This window comes from Vulpes lagopus, chromosome 6 (genome assembly GCF_018345385.1).
Source record: "Vulpes lagopus strain Blue_001 chromosome 6, ASM1834538v1, whole genome shotgun sequence".
Lineage (NCBI taxonomy): Eukaryota > Metazoa > Chordata > Mammalia > Carnivora > Canidae > Vulpes > Vulpes lagopus.
In genome coordinates, this window is record NC_054829.1 from 2,093,958 (window position 1) to 2,117,876 (window position 23,919).

A 23,919-nucleotide genomic window follows, 5' to 3' on the forward strand; every position below is an offset into this window, starting at 1 on the left:
TTACTAATGAAGTGATACTAGGAAATGTGACCCAACAAAATTTGCCCTACACATTTAGCAATGTCAGGATAAAAAGCCACATGGCACCGCCTTTCTGGGTAAAAGAACCCCTACCCAACTACAGACAGGTTGAGCTGGTATTTGATGAGACACAACACAAGCACAATAGGATTCTCCAGAGTTCAGCAGGTGGGGAGAGAACCCAGCGACCCAGGACACGGGGCTGAGCGGGTGGGAATTGTAAAGACTGAACGGAGCAGGTGATAAATGAGCTGGATGCTGCAGAGCAACCAGAAGCTGGCCAGAGGACATAAGCAGAGAAGGGAGAGGGCACAGTGAGAACAGTGCCCCCAGGGTGCACAGACAGTTCCTGGTGTTGCATGAGGAAGTGGCTCTCAGGGGCACCATCTACCAAAAGATTTTGGGTCTCATATTAATGAACATGACTGCATATGCTCCTACTTCCCAGCTTATTTTCATGCAAAACATGTCTGATTTGAGAACGTATTCACACCTACCCACGCCTGCTGGCAGCTCCCTTTCAAGAGTGAGGGAGAGGCAAGTCAGTGCAGACCTCACTCCGGAAGGAACTGGCATGCCAGGTGCCCCACTGGCCGGGATGCTTCCTCTCTGGTCCCTGGGACCTGGCTTCCTAGTGCAGCAGGGTCTATTTTTGTCTGGCAACAGAACTCTACCCAAAGCCTGCCACATCACTTCCTAAGAAAATACTGGACCGAGTCCTCTTAAAAGAACAGAGGTGCATTGTCTGAGACATATTTTATTGGGATGGTGACAAGACAGAGCCTTCCAACAGCACCCTGGCCCTGTCAATGCTCCCACACATGCCCTGAGTCTGAAGTAGGATGAGCCTTCCATGCCTACCTTTACACATACCACTGCTTCCTCTTCCTATCAGGGGTGCTTCAGAAGGCTGCCCCTGTAACCTCCACCACCTCCCTCCTCAGACTGGGCTTCCTTCCTGTAGCACTGGTCATACCAGATTTCCAGACCATGTCTGTATTCCTTCCCTGTGAGAGCAAGCTTTCAACAGACTTAGGTTTTACCACAGTTCTTTTTGGATCCCCAGAGCTCAGCCCTCCAGAGTAGCTGCTCCACTCTAACCCCCCAGAAATGCACGTTGATGAATCAACATGAACAAACCACCACAAAAAATCTTCACGTCTTGTCCTGAAACAAGACATGAAACTGCCCCTGAAAAGAACTGGGGCAGTTTAACTCGGGGAAGCAAATCTCAGGAAGGAAATACAATTTTTATCTTGAGGTACGTGAGCCCTGACTAGTGAAAGCTTCCAAGAGTAGGATGCCACCAGGGTGGGGCAAGAAGATGCCAGGCTTCAGGAAAATCCAGGACCAGAGAGGACACTCCGCCAGCTCCCTGGGGTGTGTGTACGTGCATGTGCACACCCTGGCACTGAAGGTGCCCAGCAGAAGCTGGACAAATTCCTGATGAGCAACTGCACATTCCCCTCCTGCTTGAGGGATGCGTTCTAGAGTTCTGGCTTAAAATAACACATAGAGGTGGGTTCAGTGGGTGGGAGGTAGAGAGCAGGAAACTGCAAAAGGCTCGGGCTGGGGGAAGGGCCGCAGGATGATCAGCTGTCCCTGCTCTCAGTGACGCCCCCCAGGAAGGCACCCATTTGTCAACCCACTTGGTGAGAAGATATCTCACCACGGTCACAAACCACACCAGTGACTATCTAGGGAGCTGGAAAAAGATGTGAGAACCTCAGAATTTGTAACGAATTAGCCCCACCACAGAAACAGTTAAGACAAATCAACGAAGCAATCAAACCCAAACCAAGAGCAGCCAAAGTGCCTCCTGCAGCCCCAGTCTCCCCAGCCTTCCTGGAGAGATGTCATCTCAGCAAGTTGCGCTCTAGTCTCATCCCAGGGTGAGCCCCAAGGACCAGCCTCCCAATCTCATGTAGGAGGCAAGCAAGCTCTACGAGCCAAGACTCCTGCTCAGCAGGCTTCACCTCCGGCTTGGTTTCTATGACCAAGCACTTGGAGCCAAGGGCTACTGTTAATACTTCCAAAGACTCTCTGACCTCCAGCTCACATACTGCGGTCAAGCCTCACGTGGCTATTCTCTTAATGGACTGAAATCTAAGCACCCTACTGACTGTGTGACTCTGTGGTGTGGGACACGGATTAAGGCTCTAAGCCAAGAGTTTTAATCCCCAGTTTCACATCTAATGGCAAATGTCATATGATTCAGGACCTAATCCTGGGTGCTCACTGCACTGGCCTGAGGACCAGCATGGTCTTGACTTGACTGATAGACAACACAATATAGGCATCAGCTCTATGGACAGCTCAGTGAAAAGAAAAGCACATTCCCAGTCCACCTCTGAATCTTGTCTATAATACAGGAAGGGCTCAGCTCAGACAGCTGCTGGAGACCGAGGAGGATGAACCACAAATCAAAACACAAATTCCTACGGTTGTGCCTGCCTCATCCTTGGGCCTTGAATTATGGGGGGAACCTCACTAAGAATTGTGACTGAAGGGACACCTGGGTGGCTCGGTGGTTGAGCATCTCCTTTTGGCTCCGGTTGTGATCCTGGGTTCCTGGAACTGAGTCCCACATCGGGCTCCCCACAGGAAGCCTGCTTCTCCCTCTGCCTAGGTCTCTGCCTCTATGGGTGTCTCTCATGAATAAATTAAAAAAAAAAAAATCTAAAAAAAAAAAAAAAAAGAAGAGTTTTGAGAAGCCACTCAAAATACCTTGTGCTTTCCAGGTATTTCTTGCCCATACTACTACTACTACCACCACCACCACTAGTATTTACTACTACTTCTCCTCCTCCATCATCGTCACCACCATTGTTTTATTTTTATTTTTATTTTTTTTTAAAGATTTTATTTATTCATCCATATAGACACACAGAGAGAGGCAGAGGCACAGGCAGAGGGAGAAGCAGGCTCCATGCAGTGAGTCCGACGCGGGACTTGATCCAGGGTCCCCAGGATCAAACCCCGGGCTGCAGGTGGCGCTAAACTGCTGCGCCACCGGGGCTGCCCCATTGTTTTATTTTTATTTATTTTTAAGATTTTATTTATTTATTCATGAGACATACACAGAAAGAGAGGCAGAGACACAGGCAGAGGGAGAAGCAGGCTCCTGACCTGGGACTTGATCCCGGGTCTCTAGGACCAGGCCCTGGGCTAAAGGCAGTGATAAACTGCTGAGCCACCCAGGCTGCCCAACCAGCATTGTTTTATTTATTTTTTATTATTATTATTTTTTAATTTATTTATTCATGAAAGACAGAGAGAGAGAGAGAGAGAGAGAGAGAGAGGCAGACAGACAGACACAGGCAGAGGGAGAAGCAGGCTCCATGCAGGGAGCCCGATGCGGGACTCAATCACGGGACCCCAGGATCACGCCCTGGGCCGAAGGCAGGTTCTAAACCACTGAGCCACCCAGGTATTCCACCAGCATTGTTTTAAATGAATACTTACTTTGTACTAAATGGGAGGGTAGATACAGAGATATAAAACATTTGTCAGGCAGCCCGGGTGGCTCAGTGGTTTAGCGCCGCCTTCAACCCAGGGCCTGATCCTGGAGACCCAGGATCGAGTCCTGCGTTGGGCTCCCTCCATGGAGCCTGCTTCTCCCTCTGCCTGTGTCTCTGCCCCTCTCTCTCTCTCTGTGTTTCTCATGAATAAATAAAATATTTAAACAAAACAAAAAAAAACCATTTGTCCATGATGCGGACTCTTAGCACAACAGGAAGCAACAGACAGTAGGAGGGCAGAGCTGGGCAAGCAGGCTGGGAGAACCGCTGTGGTGTTGTGTTATTTCATTTTATTATTTTTAAAAAGTAGGCTCCATACCCCAACATGGGGATTGAACTCAGGACCCTGAGATTAAGAGTCACATGTTGTACCCACTTCTGAGCCAGCCAGGCGCTCCTGAGCCAGCTGGATTTTAAATGTGATGCCAGGGGCCCCTGGGTGGCTTAGTTGGTTGAGTGTCTGACTCTTGATTTTGGCTCAGGTCATGATCTCAGGGTTTTGAAATCAAGCCCTGTGTTGGGCTCTGAGCTCAACACAGAGCATGCTGGAGATTCTCCCTCTGCCCCTCCCCTAGCTCTTGCGCTCTCTCTAGAATAAATATTTATTTATTAAAAAAAGGATTTTATTCATTTATTCATGAGAAGAGAGAGAGGCAGACACAGGCAGAGGGAGAAGCAGGCTCTCCATGGGGAGCCCGATGTGGGACTCAACCCCGGGACCCCAGGATCACAATCTGAGCCAAAGGGAGACGCTTAATCACTGAGCCACCCAGGAGCCCCTAAAATAAATCAATCTTTAAATGTGATGGCAACGGTAGGCCTAGGCCTGTTGGAGGAGAGGTGACCAGCAGTCTGCAAGGGGAGTGGGGGGAGCACCATCTGCCTCCCCTACTTATGCTCTTCTAACAGACTCACACTCTTCCCTGCCCCTGGGGACATAGGCCAAAACTTGAGGCCAGGAATGGAACAGTGCAGGCTGGTTTCCTAACACTAGGCTCAGATATCAGAACTCTACACTTCAGAAGTTGGGGGGATTTTCTTATCAAGTCTCTGCCGGGAGGGCAGAGAGCACAGTGCTCAAGGACTTCAGTGTCTTGGGACACCTGAGTGGCTCAGCAATTGAGCATCTGCCTCTGGCTCAGGGCGTGATCCCAGGGTCCCAGAATAGAGTCTCACATCGGGCTTCCTGCATGGAGCCTGCTTCTCTCTCAGCCTATGTCTCTGCCTCTCTCTCTCTGTGTCTCTCTTGAATAAATAAAATCTTAAAAAACAAAACAAAATAAAACTTCAGTATTAGCTTGAATTCTTGTTTAAAAGGGCTTGTAACTGTGTGACCTGCACATTCACTAGCATCTGCCAGGCATCCTGCTCTGCACTTGCCACCTGGTAGACTCTGCCAATAAGCCAGGTGAGATTATTATTACTACCATACTTTATAGAGGCAACCGAGGTCACGATCCCAGAGCCGGGAAACCAGCCTGCTTTGATCAAGGGCATACACCTCAACTGCTAAGCCAAGCTGGCTAATTCAGGTTTAAACAGAGTTCTGATGTCTGAGTGAAGCGAATCCTAAGAGGTCCTGCCCTGGCAAAACCCATCCTACACCAGCCTTCATGGCCATCTAGATCCTGCTGCAGTAACCAGCGGGCTGACCTCAGTATCTCCACCATAGCCAGCAGCTCACCTCCTGGCAGAGTATTTTGTTATTATGAGTTCATACAGGTTTTCTTACAATGTCCACTCCACTATCCTAGCAAGCTGGCTTTCTCCTTGAGAGTCTCAGACACTCTCACCCCCATCCCATTCTTCATGTGCCCAAAGCTCCCCATCTATTCCCTCTGATGGCTTCTCCTTGCCATGTGACCTTCCTTCCCTGGGGGAGGAGCCAAGCCCAGATGCCCTGCTTGAGCTCTGACTTCTGAGGAGTCCAATGCTGCTTTGACACTGATCACACCAGCTGCCCCCCTGGGGCGCTACCACACCAATGGTGAGCACTACCTTTGAGGAGTGTCACCCCTGCCTGGGTTCTGGTCTCTCAAAGTGGTAGACCGAAGACCCCAACTACACAGTTATGAAACTGTCCTTCTTGTTGACTGGAGCGGAGGCCTAAGGGACAGTCACACCTAGACTTACCTGTGCAGTGTCAGGACATCTGCAAGGCACATCCTTCATTCACTCCTTTCGAGAGCAACCATTACCCCCAATGTAAAGTGGGCTGCTGAGCTCTTTAAAGTGTTTCATGGCAAATCAGCAAACATAAACCGAAACCCCCAAATAACCAAAAAAATCCCCACAAAAAGTGAAGTTTTGAGCAGGTGGAAAAACCTTCCTGTCCCCCTGCATCATCCACTCTGTGGACACGGAGATCACCATGCGCGACTCACAGAGCAGGAACTGCCAGGGAAGGGTATTCAGGGATGATTTCCAGAATGACAATAACATGTTAATAATGCACACACAGCGAGATCTTTCTTTTAAATATCATCTTTCTCTAGGCTTTTGGAGAGACACATACTATGAAAATGATCACAGTTGTGCTTCTCAAAGTTAGTCGTGTTCCCTCCCAGCTTTCTGCCTGGGTCTTCACTTTTGGAAATGAAAGGACAGCCCACGAACCAGGCACGTCACTAAGGAATGTTGTCTTAGTTCCCTTTTTGCCTGATCTGGATGCAAGTTGGCATGACTGGAATACTAACTCTACTTTCAGGAGTAGGACAACACTCTGGTTGTCAGGTAAATAAAAACCGTAGCACCACCCCCACCACATACCTTACCTCACCTCTGAGGGACTCCAGAGGAGTGGATGAGGGCAAAATGTGGCCTTGTCACTGCATCTGAAGTGATTTTCAAGTACTCTAGAATATTCCTTTTCAAAATTCACTGTATGCGGAATAAAAACATCATATTATAAAAACATACTTATCCTAAAGGAAGGGCATGGACCCCTTATTAATCGATTTAACTTCATGCTTTAATTGGAGTAAAAGTAACACTATCGCTATTGCCACTGAAATCAAATTGATGTCAATCAGTGATAGAGGCTTTTAAATGATACCGATCCAGACGACCTCTGTGGATAAATACCCAGTTCTCACTGGATCAGTAGAGTGCATTAAAGCACAGACATACTTCAAGCAAACAAATAACTGACAACAGCTGAGCGTCTGAGTCTGCATACAGTGGTCCTCTCATCAGAGCGTGTGGGTAATGAACTTGTCTCAAAAAAGCCTAACTTCCGGTAATCAGTGTGTCCTTGAGAACAAACACGGCAAACAGAATGTGTCCAGGTGTGAAGGTCAGGAGCCCTGCCACAGCCGCACCTTTGCATGGTAGAGCTCCACTTCCCCTCTGTAAACTTCCACAGGGCAGCCACTCATAAGAACCTGTGCACAACGGGCTGTGAGAGAAGCTGTGTACAAGGAAACTAGGTCTAGGGAAGGAACTAAAATGCCTCAGGTGAAAAAAGGAGGGAGACAGGACCTGTTTGTTTTCTTTAATAAGGGAGGTTTGAAAACCCCTCCCAACTTACTGCTCCCGAGCTGTGCCCCTTGTCTGGGAGCTTCTGTCCCGTATCTGCAGAGGATCCACCCGTTGGCTGAGGGCTCCCAGGGTCCCTCCTGGATCTCCACATGGTGTCTGAATGCACCTCAAACTCGACTGCATCTAAGACTGCTCTCCTGCTTGCCCTCGCACCCACAGCAAGCTGCCCCATTCCAATGAACAGCAAGCCTGTCCTTTCTGCTGTACAAGCCAAAATGTGTGCAGCCTTGGGTTTTTGCTCACTCATTCACAGTCAACCCAAGAGCAAATGCAGTTGACTCTTATTTCAAGAAATACCCAGAACCGACCATGGTCTCACTGGGCCAGCATCACCTCTTGCCTGATCGCTACTGACAGCCTCTGAACAGTTTTCCTGGCTTCTCCTTGCTCTTGGAGAGACCAAGCACCTGCCCCATTCCCCAAATTAACATGGCACCAACCAAACCTCAGGTCCCTAGGAATGCCTGACCCCGCTCTGCAATTCTTTTCTTGGCACTGACCACTTTGTTGCTATGACTTTACTTATTGTTTACTGACTGCCATCCTATTAGAACATAAGCTTCAAGAGGCTATGTTTTGTTCACGGATGCATCCCAAACACCTAAAACAGTGTTCCGCCCATGGTAATGAGTATTTGTGACTGAATGACTGTCCAGGCATTCATACTTTGACCACCAACAAAAAACCCAGAACCCGAAACACCACCAATCAATATGGCCACTTCCCCGTGAGACTGAAGTGTCACCCTAATTGATGAATTCATTACCCTCTCTATATAACCATGTAGGTGGTAAAAAAAAAAAAAAAAAAAAAAAAAAAAAAAAAAAAAAAGCTGTAGGATTGATTCATGTTCTGAATCACAAAACAAAAAACAAAAAACAAAACAAAAAGACAAAAACAAAAAACCAAACCCATAAAACCCACCAAACCAAGAGAGGAAAATTACATACTTCATGGAGAACAAACCCAGAACCGTCAAGACCTGGCGTCTTTCCACATGGGCCCGCGGAGGCTCTTGTTTCCCTTCCTCCTCAGGTCGCCAGGAGGGCAGACTTCTCCCTTTATTGCCTTTGGAGAAAAAAGATGCTAGTAATGACAAAATGCTGGGCTCCACACTAAGGACAAAGTGGCCCCAGGCCTTCATGTATTTTCCATTTGCTTTTGTTCAACTTGGTGGCGGAGGCAAAAAACATACTTTTAGTCACTGCCTTAATCTGAGTCTTAAATACAGTATTAGGAGACAATGCAAGATTTTACTGAGAAAAAGTGAATTTTTAATTATCTTGTGAATCTACTTAGAAAAACACAAGCAATGTTCACAACTATAAATTTAAACCTTTTGCACTAAAAAAAAAAAAAAAAAACACAAAACAACAAACACAAAACCACAGGCATGAACTGTAAACCTGTATTAATTATCAACTAGTCTTAAGGTTAATTCTTAGTAGTAATTCAGTATTTTCCTCCTTGGCAATTTTAATGTTTTAGCACCAAATGATCTCTCACAGAGGTACTTGTAACAACTCTGGCTGCCAGTGTAAGGAGATGCTTCCATATGCACTACTTCACACGCACAGTCCACGCTCACACCACACAGACAGGAGGCCCGTGGCGATGATGTCACAAGCTGACTTTCAGGGCAATGGAAAGAAGACAGAGGGCACGCATGTCACACATCTTTAATGTAGTGCATTCGTAGAAAAAAGGCCAGCTTCCGCTCCCAGGCGTGCTCTCGTCCTTATATTTTAATATCATGATTTAGAAGATGCAGACGTTATTACCTAAATATTATTCTATACATTTCCATCAGTGTTCAGGAAAACACTTTAAAATGCTACTTAATTTACACCGTAATTACTGGGTTACAGCTTTAGCTCATTGGCAATTTTGGAAGCAATATTTTTGAAAGCTATGGATGTCCCTGATATCCGTTTAAACCGGACCCCGTTCAGAGACAGTCTTGGCAGCTTGCACACCTCCATCTCCCACTGCACGAGGTTCTCTGCATGCCCATCACCATGGACACAGAAGAGTAAGAAGCGCTCTCTCTGCTCATAGTCGCAGTTATTGGCGTCCAGCACTTTGCGGATTTCCCGCATCATGTCATTGGGATCCATGGAACTAGTGGTTTTCATGCTCCAGGTAAAGCGCAGGGAGCGAGGTTTTGCTTCTTTGTTTTCATCCTTTTGCTCAGCAGATACGTTGCGACTGAAATGCACAGTGGCAGGTTTATTTTTAATTGCACAGAGAAACCAACCTTTTCTACTCCAGCTAGTTCAAAATCATCTTCTCTGTAGCAGAATAACTGACCTCCATACTTTACTTGCACAGACTCACACGTGGTGAGTCCTTATCAAGAAGCATTCCTCTTTCTCACCCCGTCACCCCTTTCAAAATGTAACTCACACAGGCAAAGGTCTACCTGACTGAAAAATCTTTTACTAGCCACGTATACTTAATAACATTCAAGAAATAATTTGTTAAACAGAATCCTTGGAGACTGGGTAAAGCAGGGATCTGAGCACTTCTCCAAGAAAAGCCCAGCTCTCTCCTCAAGGCTGACTGCAGATGGTAAAGAGCCAGTGGGGTCCCCCAAAGGCCCAGCTCAGGGAGGAGGAAAGGGTCAGCAGGCTAGCTTCTGGCTTTTTGACCTGCATAGCTGCCCCTGTACCACCACATCTTTTGTTAGGTCAGCTCATCATAACCTTCACCACAGTGGTTACTCAGGATAGCCAGTGCTTCCACATAGTTCAAAATCACCTTCCCTGCAGATGGCCCCTGATGATGAGTATACAGCTGGGTGGGGTGTGAGCCCTTCTCTCCTTTCCCTCCACCCACCTCAATATTTTCCCTGCCATTTTGTTAAACTTCTGATTCCAGTTAAAAATAATTCTTAGATGACACTATCTTACTATTGAAGCTAAAAATTAAATGTTAAGGCTTATTTGCTGCTGAGCACTGCCACAACTAGTTAAAATGTAAGCTGTACTGATCCACAGAGGGTAAACCGTGATCCCAACGTCTATGAGGTGATGTCACAGTGGGGCCCCAGGCACAGTCCTCTTGGAAAGTCCATGACTAGGTAGGTATGTATCTACCACTGTTCAGGGCATTTAACTGTCATTGCCACAAACTGTTATTTATACTCCCATGTGTACACTGGAATGCTTCAATTAGGATGGTGAATGCCTCACACTCTTGTGTTTGTGTATTAAAAACATCCAGTATATGCATGTTATGCACTTCATCCTATGGCATATTCATCAGAGTCGAGGGTGGGCCATCGGTTTTATTATGCATATAGTGGCCAACCTGCTGGTAGAATATTCAATTTAATTCACATCCATGCAAATTGATTGCAAGCCTCTTAGGTATAAAATGCTGTGTTAAGTGCTAAATAGGTTACAGAAAAACGAGCAAAAGCTCTCAAGCTAAGTTGGGGCCGGGGGAGGGAAGACTGCAACTTAAGGCCACAGTAGTACAGGAAAGGTACGGGCAGTACCCTAGAGGGTGGTGTGAAAGGCAGGTGGGCCCTCTAAAGGGAGGAGCACAGGGAAAGGCAGGGCAGGGAAATGAGGAAATGGCTTCTAGGAGGGGGTGGCATCTGAAAAGAGCTACCAAGAACTCATGGGATTCCAATACAACGGGGGTGGGGGAAAAGAGTTTGTGTGCTGAGCAGAGGGAACATCATAAGCAAAGGCAAGGACGTATGGAAAGCACAGAATGTGTTGAGGGTATAATCAAGTGCACAGATGGACTGGAACTGGGGGCATAGCATCACCCCCACAACAGCCGCCAAGTACTTGCAGTAGGCAAACTCAGGATAGCGGGAGCCTGTTCAAGGCCGGCATGGGCAGGCCTGGGGTGGGAGTGGGGTCAGGGGAGGCCAGGGCAGTTCAGGCCACCCAGGGCAGGTCTGGCAATGGGGCCACTGCAACTTTTCATTCAGAAAAGCCACATGATCAGAGCTGTGCTTTAAAAAGACCAGAAGAAGAGCAAATGGGTTAAGGGGGACCTGTGACAACATGCTGGTGGCTGGTAATGAAAGGGCATAGGTGGAAGATCTAGTACTATGGAGGCCTATCAGCCTATTTGGTGAACTCTCCCATTCCCAAACCTGTGTAATGAAATACAAAATGATCTATAAAATGTAAAAGCAAATCACTCAACTACATAATCATTCTTAAACTTCTAATTTAAAATATGAAAATTCTACTCAATATTCTTTCATTCTTTGAGACCAAAATCACGCAGGGGTTACGGGCACGTCAATAGTGCTCCTACTGACTTCCCAGAGCTCATTTCAGGCTGTCAGCGCCCAGGGAGGACAGGCGCGTATTTTAACACCTGAACACCAGTGGAAAGCCAAGTCAGGCTGAGATATGGAAGGCTTCCACCAGCGGGTAGCCATGGTGCTCCGGCGCCCTCAAGTGGCCACTGTGAGGCGGCAGCAGTGACACAATCCTGCTTCACCATAGAATGCTAACCTCACCAAGCAATCCTATATTGAGAGCAGGGATATGATGCAGGATATTCAGAGAAGAGCATCGTTTCTGCCACACACATGAGGTAAATACCTATAAAATATTTTAAGTAAAAATCATTTCCCTCACCTTGAGCCCTCATATCTCCCGTTCCTCTCATATTCAGTTGGAAGCCTCAACGAACAGAATGCAGAAGCACAGAGAAGTGGGAAAGAGAAAAGAAATCTTACAGACCGGTACACAACCACCCATATACAAACACAGATGTCATAAAACAAAGCCAAAGCACTTTGGGTCACCAGCTGTAGCTGTGCCTGTTAAACTCGGTTCTGTCATGGGGGTGATTCAGCCCGTGGCCATTCTTCTCCATGTGTGCTTGAAGCTGGGGTGGGAGGCTGACCACACACCTGCTTCACATATGCAACAGGTATTCCTGCTTAGCTCTGGAATTGGAGATATTCTAACTTTTTAATCCCTCCCCCCAAATGTAATGGGTTTGAACTAAAAGGAAATGAATTCTATCAGTTAAATCCTATACTGAACTACAAAATTTCCTGTGCAAGGAAAAATTTGGCAACTGGGAAGATTATAAAGCAATCATGGAGTGGAATTTCCCATAGGAGGAAAGCGCTCCTCCCACAGTTTGACAAAGAGCTCATGTTCACATAGCCTTACAGTGACCCACTGATTTCGTCACCATACAGACCCTCCCACCACCTGTGAGGGAAAAGGCCAGAAGGCCTGGCCTTCTGGACACAGGTGGCCCAAATGACAGATTCTCTGCCTCTTTCTGTGTGCAATTCAAGACAATGACCAACATTTTTGTTCTTCTGACTTGTCTTCATCAAAAAGTATTCATCTGGTAGGAATAATATTTACCACAGTGCTTTCAGTAAAAATAATGAGACCTACTTCCTTTAATGGTTGATGGAAAACAGCTTTTAGATAGAGTCTTAGTTACTATTCAACTCTCTGAAAATATTAAAACATTTCTGCTATACAGCTGCCCATATCCTTATTTCTGAAAACCTCCAAATGAGGCTGTAGGTTTGAATTTTGTACTTGTTTCCCATGTAAAAATATTAGCTAATTCCTTGGTCATTTTAAAGCCTGTTGCTAATTCAATCATGAAATAAAAAATGGCAACAATCACCACTTACCTTCTGCAGGCTTGAGGCCAATCAGTAACTGTACATTAATATTACTGAACATCTCATTCTTCAAACAGAAGCATGCTAAGTGTTATTAGTATGAAGACAGAATTATTTGGATGCTAAATAATTCTACCAAAGAAAGAAAATGCACAGAGCATGCACAGGCCTATTGTTACATGGGTGCCACAATCCCTTTACAAATGCCTGACAGAGTTAATCTATTTCTTTCCAAGGTTTCCTTACAAAGAAGTAAGTAAGTAGTTCACAGCAGAAAGTTTAGTTTTTAAGGAAAACAAAACAAAACAAAACAAAACAAAAACAAGGCTAGAAAGCCAAACCTGATGTTAATTGCAGGAGCCATTTTGGGGTAAGGATTGAAAAAAATAATGTGTATATATAAATCCTACCTTTTGATAAACCTGAATGACATGTTTCTAAAAGAAATTAAGCCAAAAAAAAAATTAACAAAAATGACTTGCACAAATTAAATAGAAAATCTAGTCAAGTATAGAGAGAAAGAAAAACAACAAATAAAACAGGGCTCCTCTTCTGTCCAATGAACAATGAAACAGTAACATTTGTTGAAAAAGTAAAATTACAGGTAACTGAATATGTGATCTTTTAATTTTCTAGAATTATAAAAAAATCTATACTGGTAAGAAAAATTCAGCAGTAAACATTGTCATTAGCTCCAATTAAATTTATTTAAAGATTTTTTTCAGATGGATATACTTTAAGATGATAAAATCCAATATCCTGTGTTAAAGAAGTGATGGAAATCATCTGCAGTACTCTAGAGTAAGAGGGTAACACCTCTCGATCCTCTTCAGAATGTCTCATGAACAAAAACCTCACCTTATAACATTAAAAATTTCATTTTAAAATGTTCAACAATTAAGAGAACCCTTAGTTATCTCAGGAAGATGGTTTAAACATTCACAGAATGTCTATTACATTGTAGGACAGAAATAACTTTTTAAGAAAAAACTAAGTGGGGTTTAAAACGAAGCAGACTTTTTAGTTTTAGATAGCAAAATGAATGGAGATTAAATGATAACAATGGGGGTGTTTCATTTTAATGTTTTATAGAATAATTGGAAGAGCTGTATTTAGAAGGGACTTTGCTCATTAAACATTAAGGAGATGCTCAGGTTGTTCTGAACAGAATCTGACAAAAGAAATTCCAAACCCAGAGCTGGGCTTGTATGATCATGTGATCAGCATTCCGGGGCAAGTGCAGGCTGGGTTTGCCGAACTATTTCTGAAACTTCCCAGTTCTATGACTGAACACGGAGTTCAGTCTGAGTGAACAAAGTAATGAATGCTTTGGATTTGTTCTTCTAACATGGATAATTTGACATTGCTTCAGATACTGACCAATTAAAAAATCTCCAACTACTGTAGATAACAGCCAACCACTTCATAATCAGATCAGAAGTGGTATACAACAGGGTTATATGTGACAGAGAAGATCACGCATATGACAATATTTTGTAAATAATTAAGTACTATGTAAACACAAGATTATGCAAAAGACTATTTTAGTTGAAAAGTGATTAAAAGGTCTTTAAAATGTATTTTCACTTCCCAATTTTCTACCTGAGAAAAGTCAGGGTTATTGGTCAAGTACCACAGGACTGCTTTTTTTCACCTTTCCTGCCACAAGTCCCTGAAGAGGAGGTGCAGTAGGGGTGAAGCTGTGCCTGGGACCCTGTGGACCACTCTGAGGCACACAGAGGTCTGTACATGGTGCCCACAGGGGATGAGCAACTCTGAGCACCCTATGCACACCAGGCCTGGTTCCAGGAGGAACTCAGAGCACACAGTTCTCTGAAGCCACATGTAACCAGGGCCGAGTCAGAGCCAAGAGCAGAGAGCCGGCCCTTCTGGTGTCAGCTATCTTCCTACTGGCCCTTAGCAGGTCTCTGGGTGCCAGCACCTTTGTGAGAACACCAGAGCCTCTTTCAGGCACCAGGACTCTGACCCTCACAATTACTGTGAGGGCAGGATAGGCAGCCAATACCAATGGCAGCAGCAGGAATAAACAGACTACCCCTCAAGTACAGTAACAAGGGGAGGCTACAGACCACAGTTTGTAAACTTTTATAAACAGGAGACCATTATTTCTGCAAATCTTTAGGAGTGGAGAATGGCTGGAAATGTAAAATAAAATGACCCCCAAGACTTTTTTTAAATTAAACCAAGAAAACTCAGTCTCCAATTTTAATTCAAAGACATGAAATAAACTACATTAGAACAAGAGGGACAAGGATTGCAGCCTGTACTGTCCTTGACAGCCCTGCAGGGTAGCACACGCAGTGGACTCAAGGGCCTCTTCTGGAGGTACAGACCTGGCTCAGCCGCTTTTGGCTACAGAGTCTTGAACATGTGTCTTAAACTCATGTCCAGTTTGTCTTACAAAATTGGGATAATATCGATTTTACAGGCAGACCGTGGAGATTAAATGAATGTGTGAGAAAGTATGTGTGTGTGCACACGTGCATCTTTATAAATGTAAAACTTATTTCTATAAATCTACACATATCTACTCAGCACATGGTAAGCAATCAATAAATGGTAGCTGATGTTATCTGTAATAATACAGCATGAAGAGGATCAAAAAAAGAGCAAAAAGGGAAAAAATAAATTCAAGGATATTCAGGATATGGAAGATTTTATTTAAAGAGCCCATTATTTAGACCAAAGTGTAAAGACATGGAGGTGCCTGTCCTGCAACTAGAGCTTAGACAGACCTGACTGCACATCTTCTCTGCACTCAGACAATATTAAGCACTGTCAGGGAGCAAACAACCAGGTGAATGATACCTGGCTTTGTCCCCTACCACTTGAGTTTCAGAGGCAGACTCCATTTCAGCTTAGTCCACAAGGACAGAACTAGGGGATAGAGAGGCCTGGGACAGGCTATGGGATGACCTGAAAGGAAGGAAGAATTATTTTGGGGGTTACGAGACTCTTCTTGGATTGAGCTCCCTGCTTCTCTTACTGGTCCTGAGTGGGTACCCAAAACCTGGCAAAGTCCTTTAGATCATTCTACTCTTCTGCCCAGTTTGGAACAGGGGGGTCTCAGCAAAGGGGTGAGGAAGAGAGTAAGAGGCTGGATTGTAACTTCTGGCCCCCTCTCTGACCTCTAGTCAATGATAATGGATAGCAGAAATCCTCCCTAATCTGGTAGTCAGTGTCCTGACAAGCGATTACCCAGAGAAAGTTTAATGTGACTTGGTTAAGTTTAGGTGATTGATCTAAAAGAACATAACATTACTAGAGGACTTAGGGAGAATGGAAACTGGTATTTGGCTTACAGATTAAATACTAAAGATAGCAGGAAACACAGCAGTCGGCTAGTGAGCCACAGGAGTGCAAAGTAATAGAGGAGGGGGTGCCAGACATTTGAGCTGTGCTGAGCAAATTACAGATGGTGAACAAGAGGGTCTGCAACATGTAAAGCTGCAGGATGCCCTGGGCATACTCATCCAGTAAGGCTCAATCTTTAAGAAACTCAGGGTGCTTGGGTGGCTTAGTTGGTTAAATGTCTGCCTTCATCGCAGGTCACAATCTCAGGGTTCTGGGATCGAGCCCCATTATCAGGCTCCCTGCTCAGTGGGTAGTCTGCTTCTCTGTCTTCCTCTGTTCCTTCCCCTGGCTCCTGCTCTCTTGCTCTCAAAATAAATAAATAAAATCTTAAAAAAAAAAAATCTTTAAGAAACTCTTCTAGGAGGGCTGAGAGAGCAAGGGTGCTCAGGCCTCCTGAGTGCAGCCCAAGCTAATGGTGACTCTGCCTGAGTGCTGATGGTGCACAGTGGCACCTTTCCTTCTCCCTCTTATAGCAGTTAATGATTTTAGGCTGCTGCAGTCTCCAGATCAGGTTATGGAAATAAGGTTCAAAGTATCTCAAGGGAAAAAGGATTTTATACACAACCAGATACTAGTTTCTTGTGGAGAAGAAATCAGGAATTTTATCTGCCAAACTATACCATTTTTAAGCAAGTTGCCTTGTTCTTACTATAACTTACTGAGACCAATAGGAAGAGCAATTTTAAGATTTACACCCTAAGAAATTTAGTGTTCCTCAATCACAATGACAGGAGAGGAGAGAAGAAATGTTTCTCTCCTCTTTGTTCAGGGCTGGTCACACCACAGGCTGTCTTCTGCAGGGACTGCTTATGGAGTGCTGACCTAACACTGGAGGTAGAGTTTTTACTGTAGTAAACACATCATGTGGACAGAAGCATGATCAAAAGGAATAGCAATTAAAGAAAACAACAGCCTCCCAAGTGCTAGAGGACTTCTAGTGCTGTGAAGACTCTAAGCTCTTTAATTCCTATTCTAAAAGGTTTTATTTATTTATTTATTTTTTTCTAAAAGGTTTTAAAGTATAAAGTTCTATATATAAACCAGAAGAATACGAGCTAAAGACAAAGTGAAAAGTATCTGGGCAATTGCTTCACACAACTGAAAAGATATTTCTCCTTTTCCTCTTGTATTTGATCCAAAGAATAAGCACCACCCAGCACTTACCTCCTTGTAAGTTTTGAAGTTAATTTACTAAAAAGATTAGTGGAGCCTCGGCTTCGAGTCTGTGACAACGGTGTGGCTTCATGGGACAGGCTGGGTGAGGCAGGCGGGCCATTATATGTGGCAGTCCGCCGCTCCCGGGGTTGGCCATGGAAAGTGCTGCGACTGGCAGTGCCCCGCGGGAAGCGGAGTCGGTCTGGGGTGGCTGCACTGCTGACACTGTGCGTTGAAGCAACTGGAGTCCTCGGATCAGGAATAGTGCTAGAAGGTCAGAACAGAATAGTCTCACATCTTTGTTCACAAAAGCCCAGTTTTGTGGCAAACACAGCACACAAAAATCTACAATCTCAATATACTTCTTATATACAGTAGAGAAAATCAGTTATAAATAAATCTCTAGACCCAAGAGGGTATTTTATAGGGCTCAGGACCAAAAGGCAAGCTAAATAGGAGGGTATCAAATAAACAGTATATAATGAAACACAATCTCATGGGGTTTAAGGGAGTAAGACATACATATTTTCAAGGACAAAATTAATGCAGGGAAATTCTAGGACAAAGGAACGGCTAACTCAAGCTTTTTCCCTTTGCTTTCTTCTCAAAGTGCTTACATGCAGAGAACCTTGCCAATATAAAAGAAATAAAGGCTATGCGGGTGAAATTGAAGAATAGGCAACTAAAAAGTTTTAAAGCACACAAACACAAACGGCATGTTTACTGTGAGATTCCACATGCTAAGAGCACCGTGGAGAGGAGGGGACTTCTTACACCTCTTGTAGTATGCAAAGGCATGAAGACACACAGATGACCGAGGACACCATGACACAGGATGCGCTTAACTAAAACCACACACAGGAAGGGTACTTTGTGCACAAGAGTAACGACCCGTGGACTATAAAATCCATAGCACAGCATGGAGCAGCGGCGGGCACACACGAGTCTCACGAGGAATGTGCAGTTGTCTTACACAGCCTTGCTGTTATCTCCTTCACTGTCTACTGGAGGTACCATCATCGTGGGGTGCCCAGAGGCTGACATGGACATCGACTTCTGATGTCTCAGCCGACAGGTGGAAGATGTGGCACAAACTGAGGCAGGGCTAGCTGCATAAGCGAACAGTTCTGTCAGGCTGGGAGGGGGTTTGGGTTCAGGCAGAGGCAGAAACAACAATATGATGGCGCAGTGACAAAAAGAGCGACCTGCTATTTAAAGCACATACCTTCCTCCCCAAACCATCTCATTTTTGCCTTAGAACAAAAATCTCTTAACCTTGTTTTGGGGATTCTGTATCAATTACTAACCTGTAGCTGCTTTTTTTTTCCAAACAGTATAAGATTTATTAGCTTTAAAGAAGAAAAATGACATCTTACTTGTTTGAATATTTATGTGAGGGGGCAATGTCTTCTAAGCTGTGTACAAAACAAAGCCTTTCCCGAAAGAGATGTCTCCGTTCAAACTGAAGTGGTCGAGTGAATCTATAACATGAGCACACCGTGCTTTCAACCTGTTCCCCAAGCACACAGACATATTTTAAATGGACTAGTAAAATAACAGGTATAGTAACTAGGTACTATTTATCAAAGTTCCTATGCTGTGTAAAGATAGATGAGAATCTTCCTATGCAAAGGACATTCACTTTATAAACAAGTCAAAATTCCTAAGGGATCAACACAGCCCCTTTTTTCAAGGCAGAAACTAGTAAGAGTAATTAACTGCTCACAGAGAAAAAGACTGATAGAACCCTCACCAGGACCACACTGTTCCTTAACTCCAGTTCAGTCATCCTGCCCCTGGAGTTGCAAAGAGGCAGTTTTTCTCCTTTGAGGTGAGAGGGATTCAGAACTCTGATCCTGCACACCAGTCTGCACACCCTCCCCAACTCTATCCCAGGGTCTCTCCACAGAGGGTCTTTCCTCCTCTCCCACATAGACCTATACCTTAGCATCTATCTTCATTGGTCTTCTGGCCTTCACTGCACACTTTCCAAACTGTCCACCATACAGATGTGAACTTCCCCAAAACAAACATGACTTGGTCACTCATCTGCTTATAGCCTTTCAAAAGCACACTGCGTCTTCAGGGCCAAGTTCAAATCCCTCACCCTGGCATCCCAGTTGCATCCTTAGGCACCCACAGCCCAGGCCTACCTTCTACTGTTACCTCTGGGGACATGACTTTTGGGAGATCCAATGATACGCAATCCTTTGGTCATGCATCAGGTCAAATGACTTTCACAGGAACTATTATCTGTGCCTGGAGAGCAGGCATCTTCTATTTTGATCACAACTTAACGCAGAGGTCACCCTTCTGCATGACGACTTCCCTGGTATCCTCTCTCATCAGCAGCTTATTATCCCCTTTTGTATTATGTGCAACTGCTACTACACACCATTTTTATCAAGGGTATCACAGTAACCCTTTCCTGCTTGAGTTTCCCAAAGCATGGTGCTCAAAAAATGCTCTTCTAACTGAAAAGGTAAATTAATGAAATGAATCACTGGAGTTCTGACAGTCCTGATATGGGGGAGAGAGGTGTCTATAATACACTGTTCAAGATCTGTTTGTATCTGCATCTTTGAGAATTTTGTCCTCTGATTTGGGAGAATGGCTCTAATATAGTCACAGAAAAATTGGAAACAAATGCCTATTTATAATGATAAAAATAGACTGTGTTTTTGCCACTTGGCATCGACTCTTTACCTTGGAGTAATGACACCTGCATTCTGCTATGAAGGAAACAATTTCCTCGGCTCTGGATGTCATGGACTCTACCCCAGAATTTCCCAGCCACTCTGGCCAGTGACAGACTTAGAGATGAGCACATGGCCGAAACTATACCAGCCTGAACCCAGAGATAGCCCCAGGGCTTCTGTCTGAAGAAAGCTGAGTGTGGGAAGATGCCAAGTCTAATGCTGCTGAGCCCAACCAGGGAATCACTATAGAGGAAGTAGAACTGGGAGATGGACCTGATTCTATTCCTGCACTTTTTTGGTTATAGGAAACTCAAAAATACATTTTTTTAAAAAAAGATCTTATTTATTTACTTGAGAGAGAGAGAGAGAGAGAGAGAGAGAGAACGAACAAGCAGGGGGAGCAGCAGAGAGGGAGCAGGGAGCCCAAAATGGGGCTCCATCCCAGGACCCCGGGATCAAGACCTGAGCTGAAGAGACGTTTAACTGAATGAGGCACTCAGATGCCCCAAAGATACACTTAAAAAAAAAGATTTATGTATTTATTTGAGATAGAGAGGGAGACAGTGTGCATACATGGGGAGAGGGCAGGAGAGAGAGAGAATTTCTAGCAGACTCCCCACTGAATGCAGAGCCTGATGCAGGGGCAGGGTTCAATCTCACAACCCTGAGATCATAACCTGAGCCGAAAGCAAGAGTCAGTACTCAACTGACTGAGCCACACAGGTACCCCAAAGATGCCTTTTTTATTTTATTTTTTTTAAAGATTTACTTATTTATTCATGAGACGGGGAGAGAGAGAGAGAGAGAGAGAGGAGAGAGAGAGAGAGAGGAGAGAGAGAGAGAGAGAGAGAGAGAAGCAGGTTCCTTGCAGGGAGCCCAAAGTGGGAATCCACCCGCATCCCAGGATCATGACCTGAGCTGAAGGCAGGCGCCCAACCACTGAGCCACCCAGGCATCCCATAACGATGCTCTTTTTAATTTAAGCTTGTTTGGACTGGGTTTCTGTCACCTGCAACACAAGTCCTAACTGATTCAACTTTTTAATTTTTTTAGATTTTATATATTTGTCAGAGAGACAGGATCATGACCTGAGCTGAAGGCAGGCGCCCAACCACTGAGCCACCCAGGCATCCCATAACGATGCTCTTTTTAATTTAAGCTTGTTTGGACTGGGTTTCTGTCACCTGCAACACAAGTCCTAACTGATTCAACTTTTTAATTTTTTTAGATTTTATATATTTGTCAGAGAGACAGAGAGGGAGCAATCATAAACAGAGGCAGTGGCAAACAGAGGGAGAGAGAGAAGTAGGAGGAGCAGGCTCCCTTTGGAGCAGGGAGCCTGATGCAGGGCTCGATCCAGGACCCTGGGATCATGCCTCGAGCCCAAGGCAGATGCTTCACCAACTGAGCCACCCAGGTGTCCCTAAACTCCTTTTAAAGATTAGTCAAGTGTAGTAGTGAGAAGCAGGGGGAAAATAGCAGAACAAGCAGTGATTTAACTAACTGAAGAAATGCTTTCTCGTCTATCTCATATATACAAACATACATATGCATACAACTTTATTTTTTAACAAGTTACAGATAAATACAATTGTCTTTTGTGCTCTCTATTCAGGGCAGGTCAAGGGTCAACATACCTTTTTTTTTTTTTTTAGATTTATTTATTTATTTATTCAGAGAGAGAGAGAGAGAGAGGCAGACACAGACAGAGGGAGAAGCAGGCTCCTTGCAGGAAGCCCGACGTGGGACTCAATCCCGGGTCTCCAGGATCACACCCTGGGCCGCAGGCGGCGCTAAACCGCTGCGCCACTGGGGCTGCCCAAGGGTCAACATACTTGAAGTCTCTGCCCTTTTCTTGCTCAAATTAGGAGCTAGGATTATTGGGTGCATTAAAAGCAAGGGAAGAAGGGAAGATGGGGTTGTCTGGCTTCTTCCCTGGAGAATAGGAATGATCTCAAAGACTGAAGAAGGAAAGGGCTTTTAGTCAGCATACAGAGCAAGAAGGTGCTTGATCTATTCCCCCCGAGGCACACGGCTCATTGGTTGGACCATGTAGGCAAGATCTACAAGGCATATAAGCATGGCAAGACCAGACAATCTGCAGCAAAAAGGTGACCCTCCTCAAACTTATAAACCTTTCTGAAAAGGGAAGCAATAAATTGGTATTTTCATTATAAATTAAATTTTTTGACACATTAATCTTAAAGATAATTAAATGGATCATTTTACACATTTAAACCCTGTCACATCATGAATTTCACAAAGCAAGCAACAAAACAGATGTGAGGGACGCCTGGGTGGCTCAATGGTTGAGCATCTTCGCTTGGGGCGTGATCCCAGAGTCCTGGGATTGAGTCCACCACTGGGTTCCCTACGAAGAACCTGTTTCTCTCTCTCTCTCTACCTGTGTCTCTACCTTTCTCATGAATAAATAAACAAATCTCAACAAAACAAAACAAAACAAAACAAGACACAGATATGAAATATAACCACCATTTTTAACACTTATCTGGTGGTAAAATTTTGTCCAGTTTTCACAGCAATCAACTTGATGACCTTTTAGAATATATAGCCTCATGTGATATTGGGGTTGTCTGTTGCAAACAGAATTTTTGAGACTTGTACAAATTTGAAATTCAACAGACATTTAGTGAGTTTATGGTTTCCTAAATCAAGACTATAAGCCTACCGCAGAAGTCAAAAAACCCCACATCTGACTGGGCAAATGCGGAATTAAAAATATAACCTAAAAGATACATGTGGGAACTTTCTCTCTTGAATCCCTGTGCCTTGATATAGGACAAATGGATAAAAGGATAAAACAATAGAGCCATTTTAAAATTTTAAAACTTTACCTAGAATATCAAATACCTAAAACTTCTTTGAAAATATTCTGTTGTGGGACTCCTGGGTGGATCAGCAGTTGAGCATCTGCCTTTGGCTCAGGGTGTGATCCTGGCGTCTTGGGATCGAGTCCCACATCAGGCTCCCTGCATGGAGCCTGCCTCTCCCTCTGCCTGCGTCTCTGCCTCTTTTGTGGGTCTCTCATGAATAAATAAAAAATCTTCAAAAAAAATTCTGTTGTGCATTATTATAAGTGTATCACACTACTTCTTTGGGGGCCCTGAAATGAATACATGTTGAATAGTCTCCCATACATTTCTCATATGTAAGAGCAGGATACAGAGTCCATGTTATGTGTGTAGGTTACTAAATCAATTAAGTTGAGAAATCAGTGTAAATTAAGAAAATTCTTGATATTCATATCTGAATGGTCTGTCATAAATACTTTCATAAGCTAGTATACGTTGAGCACTATGTGCCTGCCTCTGTGCTAAGTTATTCAAGACTCATTGTAAGAACCTACATGACTGACAGAATCATACAACTAAAGATGTGGTTATATTTTCTCACTCTTTTTTTATACTGACTGTTCATTGTCGCTGGAACTAGGCCACTGACAGAGTCTGACATCAGAAGGGAGAATAATTACAGAGAATAATTACATCAGGAGACATAGCAGAAAATAAGCAGGACTTCGGTATACCCGGTGCCTAAGAAAACAGCTCACATATGCTCAAGTCAAAGCAACTGTCTGCCAAATCCTGTAATTTGTCCTTTAAACAACAAGGACTTCTTTACTTTCATACAGCAAGGCTGATAAAACAGAAAGAATGCACTGGTAAGAATCAATCCATAAAATTAATTTTAAAATGAAACAACATTATCAATGGGGAGAATTTAAAACATTACCCCATGCTCAAGGCAGGATTTAAAAGATAGCTGGAAAAGAGCTTGTTTAGGACATGTACAGCCTTTGGTTTAAACTTGCACAGCCTTTACTAGCTATGATCATGCTCATGTTAGAATTCTATATAAACATACATGCATATGAGAAAAAAAAAGTCCTACATATTCATGGTCGAAAATGAAAATGAACATAATTCCTTCAGAAGTTAACAGGTATCCAGGC

General features: G+C 44.2%; 1 protein-coding gene across 8 annotated transcripts in view; it reads right to left on the reverse strand.

The window, feature by feature from the left end:
* Nucleotides 1-8,747: 8,747 nt before the first annotated feature.
* MARK3 (microtubule affinity regulating kinase 3) overlaps nt 8,748-23,919 on the reverse strand; it is a 126,835-nt gene continuing 111,663 nt past the window's right edge. For 3 of the 8 annotated variants that reach the window (XM_041758036.1, XM_041758037.1, XM_041758033.1), the window contains 4 exons: nt 17,257-17,514; nt 13,128-13,154; nt 11,696-11,740; nt 8,748-9,290 (listed from right to left, as the gene is read on the reverse strand). In XM_041758036.1, coding sequence (XP_041613970.1) covers nt 8,945-9,290; nt 11,696-11,740; nt 13,128-13,154; nt 17,257-17,514 — 676 coding nt within the window. In that variant the 3' untranslated portion in view covers nt 8,748-8,944. Of the gene's footprint in view, nt 9,291-11,695; nt 11,741-13,127; nt 13,155-17,256; nt 17,515-18,220; nt 18,383-23,919 lie in introns of all 8 variants that reach the window. The other 5 variants (XM_041758039.1, XM_041758038.1, XM_041758041.1 and 2 more) reach the window with 4 other exon arrangements.